Genomic DNA, 22,207 nt, shown 5'->3' on the forward strand with positions numbered 1-22,207 from the left:
TGTTTTAGTGCTAGGCTTCATTATGGCTGAGTCTGCCCTTGATCTCCGGAGTTATGACAGAAACTCAGTACGCTGAACTTTGTGTTGATGTATTGCTCATGTGTGTGTGTGTGGTGTGTGTGTTGTGTTTGGGAGCATATGTTAGTACCTAGTTCTATACCCACTATTGGGCACTGACGACGTTAGTGGGGATGTCGTGGTATTTAGTCAACACCATGCATGATGGAGCTGATGGTTATATTGTCTTGTGGGTGACTACCATGGGTCTATACCTTGCACTTTCTTTTAAGGGTGAATCTGGGCTTATCCTGGATTCATCTAGGCATAAAATGCCCACAAAGTGCATTTGGTTATAATATTTAAAATGCACGGTGTCTCTTTTGCTTTTTCATTATGTAGATCCTTGGACCGTTATGATTTAGGTGGGCAAATACCTGCTGAGTTTGAGAAGTTCAAGGCTCTTGTTCGACTGTAAGTTCACTAAAGTAATTTTAACCTACATCCTGAAAATTAGATACTGAACAAGATGATAACCTACTTTTGAATGCTGCAGGTCGCTAGCTGAAAACAAATTTACTGGATCAATTCCTGACCTTAGGACACTTCAATATCTACAAGTTTTGTAAGCCAGATCGTTTCCAGATGTTATTATTCTTTTTAAATTTGATGTTAGTGAATGACGTTTTTGTCTTGAATACAGAGACTTACATGGAAACTATTTGACTGGCCCAATTCCTGAATTTTTAGCAGAATTACCCAGCCTCAATACACTGTACAGTCCAGATATATTTGAGCTGATTTTTTGAGTGTTCTAACCTAGTCTCATGTCTGATCCATATTCTTTTTCTCTCTTCACACACCAGAATTCTCGACAATAACAACTTTAGCGGAGAGATCCCAGTAAAGCTGCTAAGCAAGGCATCGAGCTCAGGCCTTAAATTCAGGTTTGTATTCTTACTACCTGTACATGCTTTTTTGTCACATGGTTGATGCTGATTTTTTTTTCAGAAACTTAAATTAAATATTAGTGTCTGTTTAATCTCTGCACAGCATTTTGCTTGCTGCTTGTAATGGGAGTCAATATACCTTTGAATGTGTTTGAATATAACTAGAAGCAAGCTCTCATTGAGAGGTTTCAGTTTTATGATCATTCAATTGCTTGCACTAGTTCACCCCCTTCACTCTGTATGAGCCATAAAATGAATAGGCTCTACATTAGGTTGGCTGTCATTAGTGTAGATGCAAGCTTCTAGAGGGAAGAGCTCTATACATTTTGGTTAATAGATGTACTATTATTGCATGCACATCATATATCAGATGCGTATATTCCAATGTTGAAACATATTTGCAGGACAGAGGCACATATACCGACAGATTGCCACTAATAACATACCAAGAGTGTAGGTGTACTCACTGTTGTGGCGATGATATGGCTTGATAATGTACATGACCATGACTATGGCGGTAGGTATGTGGATGGCCTTTCATGTCGAAAATACCGTGCAGGAATTCTCAAACTCTATGTGTGTATAGACAAACAAGATGCAACTTCTGGAGATGTATAGATAGTGCCTTGCCTGATGTGAATGTGTAATGCTGGAGGGGACTTCATTACCTTTGACGATGTTCATGACAAGTTACACAGACCTGCAAAATTTGTAGGATTGTCTGACTTCAAGCGGGAGGGAAGTGATGAGTTCCCTTTTTGCATTGGATGGTTGAGATACATGGCTCGAAGATTCCTTTTTATGGTCACAGTGCCCTCGGGATTTCTCAGGAATTGTGGCAGATTTGTAGAAGCTCTCCATGGATTTTATGTAGCATTTGGTGGAGTGATAAATGTGGCCGGAAGTTTATCAGCCGATGTTTTGGGAGATGAGCAAGGAATTTATTAGATGGGAGTATGCACTGCCTTGTTGGCTATTGTCTCACAGTCTCATCAATTTGTGGTGAATTGCATACTCCATGTTTATATTGTGCTTTTGTGTGTACGATCAAATATAATAAAATATGTTGCTTTAAAAAAAAAAGGTCACCAAGTTCCCTTTGGGGTTCTTAGAATTTTTCGAAACCTTCAACTTGAGGTTCATTTTTCTAGTTACGTCTGATATAGAAATTTCATGCTGATGGCAAGAGTTTTATTCTTGAAATGAAAAGAAAAAATAAATAAGATCTGCAATTGGAGAAAGTTGTTCATTACATTTTCATTGCAGTATTGCAGGGAACCCAAATATATGTGATGCAAACAACAGTCAAGAGTTTTGTAAGGCAACGGCTAGTCAGGAGGAGGAGAAGAATAATGGTGCTTTAGTAGGAGGCCTTGCAGCTGTGGGTGCAATCGCTGCTCTTGCTGCTATTGGGGCTCTCATATTTTGTGTTGTGAGACACAAGAAGAAGACTGTAGTTGATACTAATGGCTCCTCACAACAAGCTAGAATCCAAGACAACCGTGAGAGCGGTAAGCCTTCTATATATTCAGGTTTTCCTCTCTTCCCCTTAGATATCCACATACGAGCTTTTTATGCCCATAGTATTGACTATTTATGCACTGGCTCCAGCAGAAAGTGACCTTCATATTCAGTAATGACCTACGTGGAAATATCATATGCACAAATCTACAAGATATGTATCTCATGACAAAATGGGAAATGTATGTCTTTATGCACATGCACAAGACCAAAAAGGGGACTTTGGTTCTGTATTAATATTTCTTTTTGCCTTTTGTAGTGTTTCCACATACCAAACTTTTTGGCAGTTCAAGCCAAGCTCAAGAATTTTTGTATAGCAACGTTAAAGCAATGACCAGAAACTTTGAGAGGATGATCGGGAAAGGCGGTTTCGGTCCTGTTTACCATGGAGTGCTACAGAATGGGAAGGTTGTTGCTGTGAAGCTTCTAGCAAAGGATTCACGCCAGGGAGAGCAGGAGTTTATAAATGAGGTGTTTCAGCTTTAACACTCTTATATTTAGGTTTGCTCATTTTAAAACTAGATAATGATGGTATTCATAGGGGTAATTTGTGATAGATTGGGCCGACTAAATGTCCTTCTTGCTCCTTCTCCATCTTAACTACCACACACTTTCTTTGCCACATAGAGAGTATAGTAATGGTGGCACAGGACTCCATAAAACAAGGGAAAATTACCAAAATGCCCTTGACATTTCTGGAAATTACCAAAATGCCCTTAGATTTTTGCAAAATTCCGAAAATACCCCGTGTTCATCTTGTAAACATTTTTTTTGCAACTGTTCATGGGAAGATTGTTTGTCCCTCACCAGAAGATGAAAGAAGTAGGACTTTAGTTGGCTCTCAAGAGGAAATAGTTCATTATCTGTTGACAAAAATCCCTCTTTTATGTGTACATATGTATGCATGTGTATATGTCTATATGTGTGTATGTGTCTGAAACAATTGGAGATAGATCTCTATTGTCAAACAGAATAAGGTATGCCAAAAAATGGGACTCAGGAGCAACCTTTTCAAATTTGATACAAGGATATTCTTGGGAATTTTTAAAACTTAAGGGGTTTTTTTGGGAATTTTCACAATTTTCAGGGGTATTTTGGTAATTCTCCCATAAAATAAATACAATATAAACCAAGTCTACAGGTTAAGGCCCGCATGTGGGATGGCTTGGAAAACATTGGAAGAAAAAATCGCATAGAACCCTGCACACGATGGCTGCTTCTTGTCCAAAATACCAGAAAGTCAATATAAGAACTTGGTTTGCTTCATTAACAGTATAGTTATTTTCTTAAAGCTGTGCAAAAGATATATTTCAAGATTTGGAAAGTTAAACTTTGTTTGCAACTTTTCATTTTCTCAGGTGCAATTATTATCCAGAGTTCATCACAAGAATCTAGTCAGCTTAGTGGGATATTGCACAGAAAGTCAACTTGTTCTTGTTTACGAGTATATGGCCAATGGGTCCTTATTTGATGCCTTAAAGGGCAAGTATCGATTCTTCTTCCAGCGCAGTTGTTTTAACTATAAGGATTCATAGCTCTCAAAGTCGTACTTATGGGAAAATTTGAATTGTTGTTCTTGGTTGTTTTTTCTGATCAAGGCAGCATTTCTAGCACATGTTGAAGTTTATTTTGTCACATAGTGTATCTGTGGTTATGTTTTAATCAAATATGCACTTTGCGGCATTTCATTATGTGACATCTCTTCCCTATATAGAGTTGTACCACTTTAGGCTTGAAGTTATAAGCAGTCAGTTACATGATAGTGAGTGCCATTTGATGTGTTTTTTTGATTTCCCATGTGTGTAGGTAAAGGGCCTGATCTTACTGCATGGAGATATCGACTTCATATAGCTGTGGACGCTGCTGAAGGTGACTATACAATGCCATCTTTATCCTTTTGACAAGAAATATGTGTAGTTCATAATTTCCCCATGAAAATGTTTTCTCAACTTCTTAGCGGTAGAGAAAACGAGTGAACCCCCATTGCATAACATGTGTATTATGAACGTGAAGAAGAGATGGTCATTGCTGCTATCGACATTTAAAACCCCCCCCCCCCCCCCCCCCCCCCCCCCCCCCCCCCCCCTCTTGCATGCTCTTGCCCACGTCCTTTTCTCGGAGCTCATTCGCGTGCACGCGTGCACACTTTTTTTTGTGATACTTGTATTACTGGTGGGAAACCTCAGGAGGAGGGAAGACCCACAAAGAAGATGATGTATAGAGCAAAATCCTGCACTCAGACCAGTGTAACAACTGTCAATCTGACATCTAAAAGAAGCGAAAAGGATCTCTTGGAGTTTGAAGGAACAAAAGGTAGGCAATGCAGCAATGCCAATATGAAGGTAGTCATAACCGATTGCTCATCCGCAAACGAACATATAAAGGCCAAGTTGAAAGTTAACCTAAACCATTGGCTGAGCCTGCCTTTTCTGTCTAGACCAGTGGACCGACTAAGGACTACCTCTAGGCTCTAGATCAGCGACCACTAACCTAGGATCAGCCTACCTTTTGTGTCTAGACCAGTGGGGCCCACTATAGGGACCACGTCTATGGTCCAGACCAGCAACCTGTTGTTAAAAGGCTACATCACATCAGACTATTGGATTCCATTAAAAGAGTGAGGCAGCCCAATGGAAAGTGGACATTCAAAGTCTGAATCCTTTTTGGTTATTTGGTGAAGTCTCGTTATCTTTTTACAGTACATACCATTCTTCACTTTGGTCAGATTATGGATGTTTTGGACAGTTGGAGATCTCGTAATCTCTGCATGTTTCATCTGTAGGATGCAGATTGTCTTGGATTTTTCAAAAGTTCTTTGTGTCAATCAGTTAACTTCAATCTTTTGGATGACTTTTCGCTTCAAAATTAAGAGGTTTAGTTTGACTACTTTTAAGTTCATACTCTGGATAGCAATGCAATATTCTTAATGTGTTTTCACCGTTTTGCTGGTTCCCATCAATAGTAAAATAGATCTTTACTAAAAAATTGTGTGTGTGTGTGTTGGGGGGGGGGTGTGGAGGGGTGAGAGAGAGAAATGAAATGTTATATTAACGTCTTTGAAAGGCCAAAATGACCTATGATCCAAAAGTTAAGATTGTATAGATGTGGTACAATCATACATAAAGGATGAAAGGAAACATCCTAGATACTAAAAAAATCCATTAGGATAGGTAATGAAGCTAGTAGGCAAGTAGGATACAATCTCATGTTACAAATTGTATATATATATATATATATATATATATATATATATATATATATATATATATATATATATATATATATATATATATAAAGAGAGAGAGAGAGAGAGAGAGAGAGAGAGAGAGAGAGAGAGAGAGAGAGAGAGAGAAGAGAGAGAGAAAAAATGAAATGAAATGAAATGTTATATTAACGTCTTCAAAAGGCCAAAGTGACCTATGAGACCATAAAGTTACAATGTGGTGGATGTGATACAAAGTCAGAGTAACAAGATGACAAAAATGAAATGACAAATGTCACAATAAAATACTATGGAATCCTAAACTACTAGGTGTGAACTAAGCAGCTAGCTGGGATAGCTAGATCACAAGAGATCCAGCATTGGTCGCTGGCGGATCTCATCAATCTCCTCCATGGTCAGTAGTCTGACCGGGCGTCGTGCATGTCGAGCCAAAGTGATCCGAATCCTTTGATGTAGCCTCCGCCGATGTTGTGTAGTCCTCCGCAGTCGTGGGCGTCTGGATCTCCCCAGCTCAGTCGCTCGATCGATCAGTGTGCCTCTGGTGTGAGACGACGAGCTCTGCTGTGGTAGTAACTCCTCCGGGTGTCCAGTGGCCGCTCTAAAGAAATCTGTGATCTGTCTCTGAGACTGGCTAGCCTCTCCTCTCATCAGGCCCTCTGTGTGTCTGCGTAGCTCGAGCAAAAACAAACCCAAGCATCTCTGATCCTCGTACTACATGACTCTGGAGAATGGTCCAAAGCCCTCTCTGAACAAGCAATGGAAGCGGCCTTGTATCTCGTAGTACACGGGGCAATGGCATGTGTAGTGAAACTCTGTCTTAGGCTCGATGTCACACAGGGGGCATGTCCTGGCCTCTGTTGGTACTCCGTTGTATCTCCCAGTCTCGATCCGCAGTTGGTGTGAAGATGTGCGTATCTGGCCGATAGCACATCGTACCCCATGAGACAAGTGGGTGTCCATGTATCTGGGCCTCGTCACAAAACCATCAACCGTAAGCTTGAGGAGATGCTCTTTGTAGAAAGCCATCTTCGTGCCCAGGTCCTGTGCTGGCTGTATCCATGTCCTCCTGGTGTCTAGCTGAGTCAAGTCCTGACGGATGAGCTTGGTGATCTCGGACTGTGTAAGAGTCAGAGAGGGTGCATCCAGTGAGTACTGGAAGGGAGGCAATCTGTCTATGCTGAACCCATGCGCCTGAAACCATGATGTCATCTCCCCATACCAGCATGCTGTATCTCCCTGCATGGCTAACTGTCGAGAGGACTCAAGTGCAAGGCGGGAATATCTGTCTCTGGGAAGTTCCCACATGCGGTGTATGAAGGAGACAGATCAGGTGAGCGCCTCAACCACTAGTGGGGGGGCCGCTAGCTCTGCTCGAACAATAGCACGTGGCACTGAGGCCTTGGCTCTAATGAGCCGCGAGATCATAGAGACGAGAGGCTTCTCCATGTCCCCCCATCCATCACTGCGGCATGTCCTCCCGTGATGATCCAATGAAGGTCCCCTAATCTCAGCTCCATAAAGCAATGCAGAAGCCACCAGAGTGTCAAAGAGCCAGAGCTTCGTCCGAGGCTCTTGAAACTGAACTTGTGAACACATCCTTTCCAATCTACCCAATGCTGCATGGGCTCTGGTCAGTCTAGTCTCTGCTGCCCTCCTCAATGAGAATGCTGGCCCACTAAAAACCACTCCGAGGTAAGTGTACGCATCTGTATACTCCACAGTCTCCTGGCCGTATGTGAATGCTAGGGCTGACCTCCTGATCCACTGTGGGGTGGTATTAAATACCATGACCTTGGTTTTACCAAGGTTGACGGACAAACCACTTTCCTGGGCAAACCTATTCAAAGCATCCAAGTGACGTTGCATCCCCTCCGGAGAGTCGGAGATCAACACAATATCATCAGCATATAACAATAATGGAATCCATGTCCCTGCCAGCTGTGCACCTCTATCACCATCTCTCTCAATGTAGTTAGAAACCTCATCCACATACATACCAAACAGAGTAGGAGAGAGCCGGCAGCCCTGCTTCACCCCAATAGTGGAGTGAATCGGTGTGGATAGACCCTTTGAGGTGCGTACCTGCCCCACTACTGACCTGTATAATGCCATGACCCCCCAAATGAGCTCTGTGGGTACTCCCATCTGCTGTAATCTGCGCATCAATCTAGCTCTAGGCACTGTGTCAAATGCTTTGCGGAAATCCACAAAGCTACAATAGATCCGTCTCCCACGCGATCTACGCTCCTCAATGATGGCTTTGAGTGTCAAGATATGGTCAACAAGAGTAGAAAAACCCCTCCTGAACCCTGCCTGCCCGGCTGCGTGTATCTCCTCCCTCTCTGCCTATCTACTCAGCTGCTGCTCAAGAATAGATGTGTACAACCGTGCCAATGTGTGTCCAATCATGATAGTGCGATAATTCCCAGGCTCCATAGGGTCTCCCGACTTGAAGATAGGTACAATAGTAGATAGGCTCCAAATATCAGGCAAGCCCTCACACATGGCATGGTTAAACATCACCGCTAGAAGCTCTGCTAGTAGATCTCTGGCATGCGTGAAATGCTCAGCCACTAAACCATCATGATCGTATGCTCTCCCAGTCCTCATCCTGTGAATGGCCTTCCTCACCATCTCCGCGGTGAAAAAAGCACATGTGTGTGGGCATGGATCGCGAGGGTCGGGAAGGGGGGGCTGCTCAGGAACTGTGTACAGAGATGATGCGTACTGGCCCTAGTCCTCTGTAGAAGAGATGGCGGGGGGGGGGGGGGGGGGGGGGGGGGGGGTGGAGCCGCCATGCCTCACGTGAGTCCTGACTCAAGAATAGCTGATATAGATCGTGCTCTAGCCGAGCCAAAAATGCCCTCTTCTTCCGCCGCACTAGGCGTCGGAAGTCAATCTGTGACTGTCTGTGAGTGATGTCCCCCAAAAGCACCTCCCTCTGAAGTCTAGCTCTAGTGTCCCGACATTCCTCATCATACCAACTGTTCTGGGGCATGCTCCCCGAACGGCGTCTCTGCTTAGGCTGGGTATGTGGGTATGCCTCTGCTGCTGCATCATGTAGTGTCTGTGTCAATATAGTAGTAAGCTCCTCCAGAGGTCGCCCTGGCTCCTCTGTGCATAGGCGTCTGTAGATCCCATCTATGTATACAGAGTCTGTCTCCCGCGTGAAGGTGTAGCGAGTAGGGGCTACTGTCCGTAGCCTGTGTGCTACACTAAACTGAAAAGAGATGGTCATTGACACAAGAACATGATCCACTGCTACACCAACAGGTCTGGGTCCAACCGTGAGATCCTGGATACTAGAGATGAGGCTCGGCTGTGCCATGACATAATCCACTGTGCTAGCTCCATGTTTGTGTGGAAAGCATGTAAAACCCTCTGAAGCGGGAAATCTCTGTAGGCCATTCAAGATGGCCAATCCATGTGCAGTCCCCATGTCTATCAAGTGTTGTCCATACTCAGTGTGTTCTTTATCTTGTGATAGTCTGGATAGGCCTGTCTCTGCGGCATCCAGCTCTCTCAGCATCTCCTCTGAAGTATCATAAAATACTGTCTGATGATGGGCAGTCCTAGCATTGAAATCCCCTAGAATGATGATGTCACCATCTCTAGAGAACTCCCATATGTCATCATCCAAAATAGAGAAAGGGGACTTTCCTCTGGGTGGTGCATACACTGACGTGCTCGCGGGAAAGTAGCAAATAGCAATGTAAAGATATCTGTCTATCTCTGCTCTCAGTCTCACCCACATGTACCTAGCTTGCTCGTCTCTGCGGGCTATATGTATCAATGGCTGCAACTCCTCCCTGAATAACACTGCCACTCCTCTTGATGCCCGCCCTATGTGCTCTGATCGTGTCTCTTGTCTATAGGCAGTCTCCCATCTATATCCACTAATGTGAGGCATAGAGTGCCCAGGTGCCTGATGTGTCTCAGAGTAGAAGACGATGTCTCTTCCCCTGAAACTATCCTCAAAAGCGCCCACATCAAGTCGCATAGATCCATTACAATTCCACGTGGCAACCTTGAGTGTGGTCCCATGGGTCTCGCACCGTCATGTGGAGTGCCGCTCTACAATCACAACCCGGCCATCTCTGTAGAAGGCCATCTTTCCCTTCTCCCTTGCCGCTTGAATCTTTGGCATTACCTCTCTCATATGCGCAAGCTGTGTGAGTGTGAGGTCATCTCCAAGGAATATGCCCGTTTTCTTTAGTGTAGGACACTTCTTCAAGAAGTCCTTCTTTGCCTCCATGGATGGGAAACGGATGATTAAAGCTCTCCCTTTTGTAGTCTCCCCATTGCCTTGTGTCTTCTTCCCCACCCTCCATGCCTTTGTATGAGTAGCCTCACTACCCATCATGCGGAGAAGTTCTTCAACATCTCCTTCCACATCATCTCGGTCTTTTAGACCGGTTACTCTTATATGCAAAGCTCTAGTTTTCCTTCGCTGTTCTTTCCTGAGAGAGAGAGAGAGAGAGAGAGAGAGAGAGAGAGAGAGAGAGAGAGAGAGAGAGAGAGAGAGAGAGAGAGAGAGAGAGAGAGAGAGAGAGAGAGAGAGAGAGAGATGAAATGAAATGTTATATTAAACGTCTTCAAAAGGCCAAAATGACCCATGAGACCAAACTGATACAATGTTGGCAGATCTAATACATTGTCTGGGTACAAAATAAAATGAAGTAAAATTAAAGATAAAAAGAACATCAGTGTCCGAGAGTAACATCAATGTTCTCCAGGTGAGCACTCTGGCGCCTCTTGTGTCGTGCTAGTATGGTGCGGATCCTCTGTAGTAGTCTTTGTCCGTATCGAGACGGCCCCTTTATCCGGGGACGACGGAGTCGCCCTGTAACAGACTGGGACACCTTCAATTTAGAATCTTGCACGACACACAAGAGAATCACACTTAGATCACAGTTCAGTTGAGTCAACATGGCCCGACGTAGTTCCGTGCCTAGAGATTGGCCCCAAAGACTGGCGCCTCTTTCAATAGAAAATGCGTGCCCCAAAAGGCTTCCAAGACAACGCATCTGCCACTAAGTTCTTCTGTCCGTGTACATGGACTATATGGAAATGAAACTATGACAAGATGTTAGCCCACCTCGTCTGCTTTTCCGAAAGCTGCTTCTGCGACAAGAAGTAGCGTAAACTCTGATGATCTGTAAAGACTGTAAAATCAGCTCCAAGTAAATAGCGTCGCCATTGTGTAAGAGCATGGATAACTGCCAATAGCTCTTTCTCATAAATCTGTGCTTCCATCTCTGGGCATGAAAACATGTTGCTCCCGTAAGCAATGACATGCATCAAAACTGCTCTGTGAGACCAAAGGGTGGACCGTCATAACAATCTCCTCCCAACCTCCCTACTTATAGCCCTTGGCTCTAGTAAGTAGGACCCCTTACCTTATGCCCTTTGGCCCTTCGCCTGCCCAAGCCCTCGACTCTCAACTGTACCGAGCCCCCTTGTCCCTTGGCCTGACATACTTTCCCTTACCTTATGCCCTTTGGCCCTTGGCGTGCCCAAGCCCTCGACTCTTAGCCATAAAGAGCCCCCTTGGCCCTTGGCTTGACATTACTCGAAACTTTTTCGTATGAGATAGAGGGGACTAAAGCCTGCAACTCTCCACCCATCCATGCCCTATAAAGGCATGCCTTGTAAATGTGAGACCAGAGGGTTGGGCAGGCCAAGGGCCATAGGGCATAAGGTAAGGGGTCCTGCCTACTAGAGCCAAGGGCTATAAGTAGGGAGGCTGGGAGGAGATCATTATGCCCTTTGGCCCTTGGCCTGCCCAACCCCTCGACTCTTAGCTGTACTGAGCCCCCTTGGCCTTTGGCCTGACATTCTCCCAGACTACGACCACAAGCATCACAGTAAACTTCAAATGGATTTTGCAAGTCTCGCAAGGCCAACATTGGTCTGGTAGTCAATTTCTCTTTGCGAGTCTGAAAGCAATAATCTCTGTTGGTCCCCACGTGAAAGGGACTCCTTTTTTGAGTCAGTAAATGCAAAGGAGAAGCCATCTCTGCAGATTTTCGAATGAACCATCGATAATAAGAGCACAAGTCGAGAAAGCTTCGAACTTCATGAGTATTCTTAAGTCGGGCCAATTGCGAATAGTCTCAATTTTGGCCGGGTCCATTTGTACTCATTCTGCTGAGACGATGTGACCCAAGAAATGTATCTCGGGCAAGAAAAATTCACTTTTCTTCGCGCTTATAACCAATGTTTCCGCAATGCTTGAAAGACCTGTAGCAAATGATATTTGTGCTTTGCTTCATTCTTGAATAAAACTATAATGTCGTCAAAGAAAGTGCCCACAAAAGATCGATACTTTCTGAAAATCCTATCCATAATTCGGTTCAATGTTGTTGGAGCATTTGTAAGTCCAAAAGGCATGACCAAATATTTGTACAAACCAAAGGTTGTCCGGAAAGCTGGCTTGTAGACTGTAGGGAGCGGAAGCTCTGAGAGACAAGGGCTTGAAGCCTACACGTCCACGCACAGACATTGAGCAAGGAGAGTGAGAGAGGAGATAGGGGATAAGGCACTGATGGAGCAATTGAAAAGAGAGTTATCATTAGGTTTTAGTGAGCTTTATAAAGGCATTACAAATGGGTTCACACACAATTGACCGCCCAAGTTGGGCTAACCCCAACAATCACCCCCTTCAGCCAAACTTGGCATAATCTTCATCATAAGTTCATTTCTAGGTCTAGTACTTGATACATCATGGTGGTTCAATATGATTCATCACCATGGATCACAAGAGTACTTATCCTAGGTTTACGAAATAGTCATACGCCCCCTTGAACTAAGTGTTACACTCTTATGAACCCAGGAGTTTTTGGTATACTCGTCAACTGTGAGTTTTACGTTTTCTCACAACCAAGGGTTTTAGGTTTTACTATAACTTGGTGCTACTTCAGAGCTACCAACATGCGGGGTTTTTGGTTTACTCCCAAACCTTGGGTTTAAGGTTTACTGAGTAACCTCACGAGAGCGGAATACAAAACAGGGCTTGTCACAGGGAAGATCTTACCGCATCGACGACTGCATGGGTAGTGTCTAATCCGGCACAATATGGAGTTGACATAGACTTCTTGACTTACATGGAGGCGAATACAAATTTATCGGCTGTGTCCGTTGACATACACATCAATATGCATTCATGTTTTGACTTTGAAGGAAGGCTATGTCACATTTGTAAGCGTCAAACACAAAATGATAGAAGACCGAAGCAAGTCCTGCAGTACCTGGGCCTCTGAACAGAGGTACTTGGTCGCTGTCACGCCCAAATCAAGTTGGCGAAATGGGTCTCTCAAGGGATTAGTTATGGCCCTAAGAGTGTACATAATTTTGGACTCTCGTAGTCCAGAGGAAACTAGTGACAAAAGCGTCTGCCTTCGGTTTCTGGGTGCATAGTCCTGGTCGTTCTTCTTGTATACTTTTTTGGTGTATGAGGGGAGCGGCTGGGCGTGCCCTACCCGACTCCGAAAACAAAACAAAAAATAGCATATAGATCATAAATCATTATGCTAACATGTTTCAACACACCCATGCTTGTAAGGATCAACGTTCATCGTTAATGAACCACTGTTAAGCAAAAACCGTGTGGGAACGACCTCAAAGCTTTAAAAAATGGTCATTTAGTTTTTAAATGAAGCTTTTTTTTTGAAAAAATAGAAGAAAAATCCATTCAGGGACGTCATCGTTGACGATTCTTGGATGCCATATTGTTGATGACGAGTGCATGTGTGTGTGTCATCGCTTTATCAGCTATCGCCAGCCTCCTTGGGGCACTGCCCAATAGGGCTATTACATAGCGAATGGCTACTCCTTCAACTGTTGCTATGCCCGCTCAGTCTGCCACTGGCAGCTCTTCTCCGCCACGGACTTGTGTTCGCCTTCTCTCTTTTTGCTGTGCTTCATCATTCCATCTTGCAAGAATATCATTTGGCATATACTATGCAACAAGCACCCGCTTATCTCCTTCGCAACAGCAACAGCCAATAAGGTTCATTAACCTCTCATACTAGGCTTACCCACTCTCCAAGCTTCGTCCGCAAATTGTTTGGCATCTGGTGTAACTATGTCAGACTTTGTAAATAATTAATTTATTTACGAGAAAAGAATTATCTAATTAGTTGTGTGCACATTAGAATAGATCTAGCAGGTTCTGGGGCCTCAGGTGCGCCCAAGTTTGGGCCAGAGCACCTCAGGGAGACCCTAGCAGAAAAATACCCTGAAGCCCTAGTGATTGGAAAATCGGGTCTTCAATAAAGGGGTAGATAGTAGCCTCAGATTTCAGGCTCAGAAAATTACGCGCGCTAGTGCAAGCATAGGAATGAGATGGGGTCCTTAGACTATTAACCCTAAGGCTTGATTATTTTACGGCCTTAGGATAAGTTATTCTTAAATGATTTGCGCTGGACCAAATGGCCGGACAAGTGTGAACAGGTAATGCCAGAGCATTGCTGGCACGGCAATGCGCTAGGGAGCAGCTAACGTTTTCATTTGTTGCATCTATGTGTGCAGTTGTGCACTTAATTGCACATTTCATTAACTAGCATAGGATTCTTAAAGTCAAAAGTTGAATGGTTTTTAAATTTTAAAGTAAGTGTGCCAAGTGGCACACTTTTCCATGCAATCTCTCTCTCTCTCTCTCTCTCTCTCTCTCTCTCTCTCTCTCTCTCTCTTCATGCTAGCGCCCCCTCTTCTGGGAGGCTATAAGAGTGCAGCCCCTCCCCCTCTTGCTAGGTTGGCAATGCACTACCCCCCCCCAAGTTGACCATCCTCTACGCAGTGAAGCTCTCCATTGAAGCTTGAGAGCAGCACCTTGTGGTGTATGTGGAGCCTCTGAGCACCCATCACCTAGAACAAGGCCTCTCATGGTTGCTTGCAGCTTTGGGAGAAGTTTCATCGCGTAAAGTAGTAGAAAACTCTCTTTCTCCCTTGTCTAGCTGCTGCAAATTCCCTGTTTTCAGCCCCTAATCACTTGTATTAGAGTGAATTTCAGCAAAGTCTTAATAGAATCTCATTCCCCACTACCTACTCTACACATACACCAAGTTTGGAGCATTTCCTTCGCGAAAAGGACCTCCAATTTGGCATTGGAACACGCTCAGGTAACAATTTCTGGTTATGTGCAGAAAATTACAGCAAGCGTATGTGTGTGTGTTTTGCATGTTTCTGTGGTTGGTTAATTGCAGGAATGATTACGTCCAAAGTGGCACAGCTAGCGGAAGATAGACCCTCATTCGTGAGAGCTTCCGATGAGTTTTGTGGAAGGTAGACTCTCCCCTACGAGAGCTTCCCAAAATCTCGTAGAAGAGGATAGATCCTCTCAGTAGTCAGAGAGCAGTTCTTCTACTCTCTCAGTCAGTAGCAAAAAAAGGCCAAGAAAGAATAGAGGACGGGCTTTTGCCCCGTTCCCGTGCTTGTAAAGATTCTCCCTTAGTAATAAAGATATTCTCTTTATGGGGGGGGGACCAGCCCATCTTCTGGTCCCCAATGAAGTGTCAAGCTTTCTCTCTCTTTCTAATTCTTTTGAGTATTTGAAGTGCAATTAAACGTCAGTTTACGCTTCTGTATTTTTGTGACAGTGGTATCGGAGCAAGGTCATCTCTCTCTTCCTTAAGGGATTGACGACTCTTGGCAGACTGCAGAAATGGGAGGACGCGAGATAGAGTTCTCTCTCCTTCAACAGCAGGTGGAAGAGTTGCAAAAAGCTCTCTCCCATCCAAAGGTCCAAAAGATTCTCCATACTCTTGAGAAAGGGAAGGAGAAAACGCCGATGGGGTCGGGAGAAATCCCGCAGAACCCAAAGGCGCCAGAACCAAGAAAAGATCCTTTGATTGGAACCTCCCGTATGCACGAGAGGCATAGGAAACCTCTAGAACGTCATGTGCGGTTGAACCCAAAGATTCAAGAGCAAGATCCCCATGATTCCCGTCAATTCTCTTTCATGAAGGATCTGGATGACATCGTTGCTCCGGAAGACATGTTTCTTGACGATCCGTCGCAGCAAGAAGTGCATTCAAGGGAAAAGACTCATGTCCATAAGGAGTCTAAGCATAGAAAGAAGGAGCATCATAAGAGGAAGCACCACAGGCAGAAACATTCAAGTCGGGAGACAAAGATGTGAAATTCGACACCTACAATGGACGGCGTGATAATGACAAAGCTTTGGCTTTCATCCGCCAATTCGAAGTTGCATTTGCTGAAGGGAATTTTAAAGAAAGATCCAAGCTTCGCCATGTTAGTATGTACCTGAAAGGCACCGTCAGCAGTTGGTGGTTAACCTTTATCGTGGAAGATCGTAAACCCCAAGATTCGACTCCTTTCAAGAAGGAGTTCTACACACAGTTCCTTCCTCCAGACTATGAGGAAGAGGTAAAGAAAGAATGGGATCGACTTTCACAGTCAGAGAACGAAACTGTTCCACACTATGTGGATAGGTTTTGGGACGTTCTCTGGAAAGTCACTTTATTCAAGAAGATTGACGATTCGGAAAAGATGCGCAAGTTTGAAGCAGGATTCCATGAAGCCTTGCAAAAGGCTATGAAGCTTTACCCTCGAGGTAACTTGCAGATACTTATGGAATCAGCCCGCATAGCTGATGGAATACATGACAAGGGTACTCCCAGGAAGATGGAGCAAAGCACTTACCATGCCAAGCAGAAGGCTCTCCATGAGCAGCCTACCTCTACTTCTTCTTCGCAAAAGAAGAAAAGAACCGCCTTCGAAGCAGAAGCAAAGCCAAATCAGCCCAAGAAAGGGAGATATCTCTCTCCTGCTGAGTTGCGAACTTACATTAGTGAAGGAAGATGCTTCAAGTGTGGACAAGTTGGTCATATGAAGGGTGACTATCCTACCAAACCTCCACAACCACCCTCTTCCAATGCAGTCCCATATGTACAGGGAAATACAACCAAGGATGGAAAAGAAAGAGCTCTTCTTAAAGCATGGGTGCATCAACAACCAACGGGCTTTCATTTTGTTTGACCATGGCAGTACAGACAACTTCATCTCTACCAAGCTAGCTGATGACCTGAACTTGCAGCTCAATCGTTTTAGAGTTTCTATTCAAGCACAATCTGCTTTCAAAGGGCAGAACTCAAACTCTACTCCAATCATAGGGAAGTTGAATCTAAAGGTCGACGACTACAAGGATCAAGAGTCTTTCTTACTAGCTTCACTTGAAGGATGCGATGTTATCTTAGGAATGCCTTGGCACTACAAGATGCATCCCATTCCTAACTATGTTCAGAAAACCTTATCCTTTGCTCATAAAGGAAAGGAGTATCTTGTACTTGCAGATGCAGGTGATTGGCGTATCCCTATCGCCAATCACATTGCCATCAAGAAAGTAATGAAAAAGTGTGTTTCAGCGTACTTGATTTTTGCAAGAGAGAGAGATGTGTCTATTTCACAACTTTCTTCCTCTTTAGAGCAAAAAAGACTTAAGTTATTAGAAAGTTATAAAGATTGTTTTGCAGATGAACTTCCAAATGAACTCCCACCTCCTCGACTTGAGGATCATAAAATTGATTTGATCCCAGGAAGTTCTTCTCCAAATCAGCCCCCTTATCGAGTTAGTCTAATGCAGCAAGAGGAAATTCTCAAGCAGGTTAACGAACTTTTGGAGAAGGGCTTAATAAGGCCTAGTACTTCTCCATATTGTTCACCTGTCTTGCTAGTACAGAAAAAGGATGGCACATTCCGCATGTGCATAGACTATAGATCTCTAAACAAGATCACAATCAAGAATCGATTTCCAATCCCTCGGATTGACGACATTCTTGACAAGTTACAAGGAGCAAGTGTTTTTAGTCGTATAGACTTGAAGAGCGGTTATCATCAAATCCGCATAGCTCCTCAGGATGTGCATAAGACTTTATTTAGAACAACCTTCTGGTTGTATGAATTCTTAGTGATGTCATATAGAAGCTTCACAGGCGTTTTCTTTGATGACGTCTTAATCTTCTCAGACACGGAAGACGAACACTAAAAGCATCTCGCTTTAGTGTTTGAAGAATTACGCAAACACAAATTATTTGTGAATGCTAAGAAGAGTGAGTTCTTTCTAAAAGAAATCCACTATTTGGGCTATCTAGTATCTCACAATCAGGTGAGAATGGACCCTGATAAGATTCAAGCAGTTGTAGAATGGCCTACGTCAACTACAGTACATGATGTACGAAGTTTCCTTGGCCTCTGTTCTTATTATCGTCGTTTCATTCGAGCTTTTGCCGCGATAGCAGGTCCCCTCCATGACTTGACAAAGAAGCGGATTCCATTCCATTGGGGGTCTGGACAAAAACAAGCTTTCGAAAAGCTTAAGTATCTACTCAGTCATGGACCTGTTCTCACCGTCCTTGATCTTCGCAAACCTTTCGAGGTATACTGCGATGCATTTGGAGATTGTGTAGGAGCAGTTTTGAACCAAGAGGGTCACGCGATAGCCTATGAAAGTCGGCGTCTTAAAGATTCAGAGTTGCATGTTTCCATATACGAGAAAGAGTTAATGGCAGTAATTCATGCTCTTTCCATTTGGAAACACTATCTGTTAGGAGCTGATTTTATTATCAAGACAGATCATCAAAGTCTTCGCTACTTTCTCACACAGAGAAAGTTATCAGAAAAGCAGATGAGATGGGCCAACATTCTTTCAATGTTCCATTTTCAGATTTTACATACTTCTGGAACGAAGAATGCAGTTGCAGATCTCTCTCCAGGCGTCCAAAGATCAATGCACTAACAACAATTTATCATGAGGAACTAGAATCTCTCAACGAGATGTATCCTCAAGATCCAAACTTCGCCACAATTTAGGCAGATCTTCAAGTTGGTCACTCAAGGCCACCTTATTCCATTAGGGATAATACACTCTATCGTCAACAAGCAATATGCATAGCTCAGTCCTTACGACAGAAGGTGATGGATGAAGCACATAATTCTCCTTATGCCGGGCATCGGGGAATTGCTTCCACCACTAGTGCCCTCGAAAGGTATTTCTTTTGGCCAACACTCCGTGTGGACATTGAAAAACATGTACGTGAGTGTTTAGTCTGCCAAAAAGTAAAATATGACAGACATAAAGTTTATGGCAAGCTTCAACCGCTCCCTGTGCCTAACACTTTATGGGAAAGTATTGCCATGGATTTTATTACGGATCTTGCTCGATCCAAGAATGGAAATGATGCAATCTGGACTATAGTAGACAGATTCAGTAAGCAAGCACATTTTCTTCCAGTAAAGAAGACGATCAAAGCTGATCACATGGCTAGAATATTTCTAGCTCAGGTTTTTAAACACCATGGATTGCCAAAGACTATTGTCAGCGATAGAGATCCCCACATGACTAGTCTATTTTGGCAGGCATTGTTTGAAAACTTGGGAACTAAGCTTGACTTTTCATTAGCTTATCATCCTCAAACAGATGGTCAAAGCAAAATCGCTAATGCCACTATTTTAGATATCCTCAAGTGCTATGTGTCGGAACGACAATCCGAATGGGAACAGTACTTACCAATAGTTGAGTTTGCGTATAATAATACCATACATTCCTCAACTTGTAAAGCTCCCTTCAAAATTATTTATGGAAAGCCACTCTTACTTCCTATTATGGTTACCAAAGAAAACATCTTCGCCGGCAGATGAATTTGTGCGCAATATTGATATTGCCCATCAACAAGTAAAGCAAGCGATTCTTCGTACTCAAGAGCAACAGAAGAGAAAAGCAGACAAGCACAGAAGGAATCTCAATCTAGAAAAAGGACAATATGTCCTGCTTCGGTTTGAGAAAGCTAGATTGAAAAAGCGGGTCGGAAAAGGGAAAGTTGTCAAACTTTTCCATAGATATTACGGCCCTTTCAAAATTACAGATAAAGTCAATCACGTGACTTTCAGATTGGATTTGCCTTCTCGTTGGCGCATCCATAATGCTTTTCATGTCAGTCTCCTCCGACCATATGTTGGACTTTCTCCAGTGGCGCCAGTACAAGAAGATACTCCAGAAGTCGAAGAGACTGAGGAAATCCTTCAACCTGAACAAATAATACACCACTCGGAGAGACAACTCAAGTTGGGGAGTCTACATCGAAAGTATTTAGTCAAGTTCAAGAATTACACTCCTTTAAATGCAAAGTGGATGACTGAGTCCGATCTTAAGGACTACCCAGACATCTTGCACAGTTATGTTGACGCTCTACAGTTGAGGTCAACTGTTTAGAACCAAGAGGGATGTAACTATGTCAGACTTTGTAAAGAATTAATTTATTTACGAGAAAAGAATTATCTAATTAGTTGTGTGCACATCAGAATAGATCTAGCAGGTTCTGGGGCCTCAGGTGCGTCCAAGTTTGGGCCAGAGCACCTCAGGGAGACCCTAGCAGAAAAATACCCTGAAGCCCTAGTGATTGGGAAATCGGGTCTTCAATAAAGGGGTAGATAGTAGCCTCAGATTTCAGGCTCAGAAAATTACGCGCGCTAGTGTAAGCACAGGAATGAGATGGGGTCCTTAGACTATTAACCCTAAGGCTTGATTATTTTACGGCCTTAGGATAAGTTATTCTTAAATGATTTACGCTGGACCAAATGGCCGGACAAGTGCGAACAGGTAATGCCAGAGCATTGCTGGCACGGCAATGCGCTAGGGAGCAGCTAACGTTTTCATTTGTTGCATCTATGTGTGCAATTGTGCACTTAATTGCACATTTCATTAACTAGCATAGGATTCTTAAAGTCAAAAGTTGAATGGTTTTTAAATTTTAAAGTAAGTGTGCCAAGTGGCACACTTTCCCATGCAATCTCTCTCTCTCTCTCTCTCTCTCTCTCTCTCTCTCTCTCTCTTCATGCTAGCGCCCCCTCTTCTGGGAGGCTATAAGAGAGCAGCCCCTCCCCCTCTTGCTAGGTTGGCAATGCACTACCCCCCCCCCCAAGTTGACCATCCTCTACGCAGTGAAGCTCTCCATTGAAGCTTGAGAGCAGCACCTTGTGGTGTATGTGGAGCCTCTGAGCACCCATCACCTAGAACAAGGCCTCTCATGGTTGCTTGCAGCTTTGGGAGAAGTTTCATCGCGTAAAGTAGTAGAAAACACTCTTTCTCCCTTGTCTAGCTGCTGCAAATTCCCCGTTTTCAGCCCCTAATCACTTGTATTAGGGTGAATTTCAGCAAAGTCTTAATAGAATCTCATTCCCCACTACCTACTCTACACATACACCAAGTTTGGAGCATTTCCTTCGCGAAAAGGACCTCCAATTTGGCATTGGAACACGCTCAGGTAACATTGCAGGAATGATTAATGTCCAAAGTGGCACAGTTAGCGGAAGATAGACCCTCATTCGTGAGAGCTTCCGATGAGTTTTGTGGAAGGTAGACTCTCCCCTACGAGAGCTTCCCAAAATCTCGCAGAAGAGGATAGATCCTCTTGGTAGTCAGAGAGCAGTTCTTCTACTCTCTCAATCAGAAGCAGAAAAGGCCAAGAAAGAATAGAGGACGGGCTTTTGCCCCGTTCCCGTGCTTGTAAAGATTCTCCCTTAGTAATAAAGATATTCTCTTTATGGGGGGGGACCAGCCCATCTTCTGGTCCCCAATGAAGTGTCAAGCTTTCTCTCTCTTTCTAATTCTCTTGAGTATTTGAAGTGCAATTAAACGTCAGTTTACGCTTCCGTTTTTTTGTGACATCTGGCCATTGAAATTTATAGAAGCTTTTCGTAGCTACCGAGCAATCAACTAATTACCTTACGACAAAGTATACTATGCAGAAAGAGATCCGAGAGACAAGGGCTTGAAGCCTACACGCTCATGCACAAACATTGAGCAAGGAGAGTGAGAGAGGAGATGGCGGATAAGGCACCGATGGAGAGAGTTATCATTAGGTTTTAGTGAGCCTTATAAAGGCATTACAAATGGGTTCACACACAATTGACCGCCCAAGTTGGGCTGACCCCAACATAGACATCCCCCGGAGCAATTCAAATCTAATGATATCCACTCCTAAGATCAATTGTGCTAAAACAAGAGGATCCCTGTAGTCTGTCGAGTATATCATCGATCCTTGGAATAGGGAATCTGTTCTTGATGGTGATTTTATTGAGAGCTCTATAGTCAATGCACATCCTACGAGATCCGTCTTTCTTTAATACTAGCAATACCGGAGAGCAGAAAGGTGGAGTGCTAGGTTGGATAGAAGTTCTTTTACTTGGTTCATTATTTCTTCACTTTGGGCTCGGCTAACGCGATAACGTGGCTGTTTCAGTGGTGTACTTTTAGGAATCAAATCAATTGTATGGTCCTCAGGTGGAGGTAACTCGCCTAATAGGCCTTAAGAAAAACAATCAGCCTGTGTGTGCAGAAATTCTTGTCGTTCCTTTTCCGTTTCAGACATATTTGATCATTGTTCATCATTCAGTTCTTTGAAGAAGATCGAGTAAACAAAAAGACCAGATTTCATTAATTTGGGAATGCCCGAAGCCGTGCAGTCTAAATGCATATGCAAAGGGTGGCCAGCCTAGA

At 43.7% G+C, this 22,207-nt stretch overlaps 1 protein-coding gene across 6 annotated transcripts in view; it reads left to right on the top strand.

The window, feature by feature from the left end:
* The window catches only part of LOC147431377 (putative LRR receptor-like serine/threonine-protein kinase At1g67720), a 100,646-nt gene that overhangs the window by 47,873 nt on the left and 30,566 nt on the right, over nucleotides 1-22,207 (top strand). For 5 of the 6 annotated variants that reach the window (XM_086493987.1, XM_086493984.1, XM_086493982.1 and 2 more), the window contains 8 exons: nucleotides 400-471; nucleotides 554-622; nucleotides 701-772; nucleotides 864-944; nucleotides 2,214-2,458; nucleotides 2,728-2,939; nucleotides 3,827-3,950; nucleotides 4,275-4,337. In XM_086493987.1, the coding sequence (XP_086350113.1) occupies nucleotides 400-471; nucleotides 554-622; nucleotides 701-772; nucleotides 864-944; nucleotides 2,214-2,458; nucleotides 2,728-2,939; nucleotides 3,827-3,950; nucleotides 4,275-4,337 (938 nt within the window). Of the gene's footprint in view, nucleotides 1-399; nucleotides 472-553; nucleotides 623-700; nucleotides 773-863; nucleotides 945-2,213; nucleotides 2,459-2,727; nucleotides 2,940-3,826; nucleotides 3,951-4,274; nucleotides 4,338-5,250; nucleotides 5,341-22,207 lie in introns of all 6 variants that reach the window. The other variant, XM_086493986.1, reaches the window with a different exon arrangement.

This window comes from Adiantum capillus-veneris, chromosome 21, assembly GCF_014529385.1.
Source record: "Adiantum capillus-veneris isolate H3 chromosome 21, ASM1452938v2, whole genome shotgun sequence".
Taxonomy (NCBI): Eukaryota; Viridiplantae; Streptophyta; class Polypodiopsida; order Polypodiales; family Pteridaceae; genus Adiantum; species Adiantum capillus-veneris.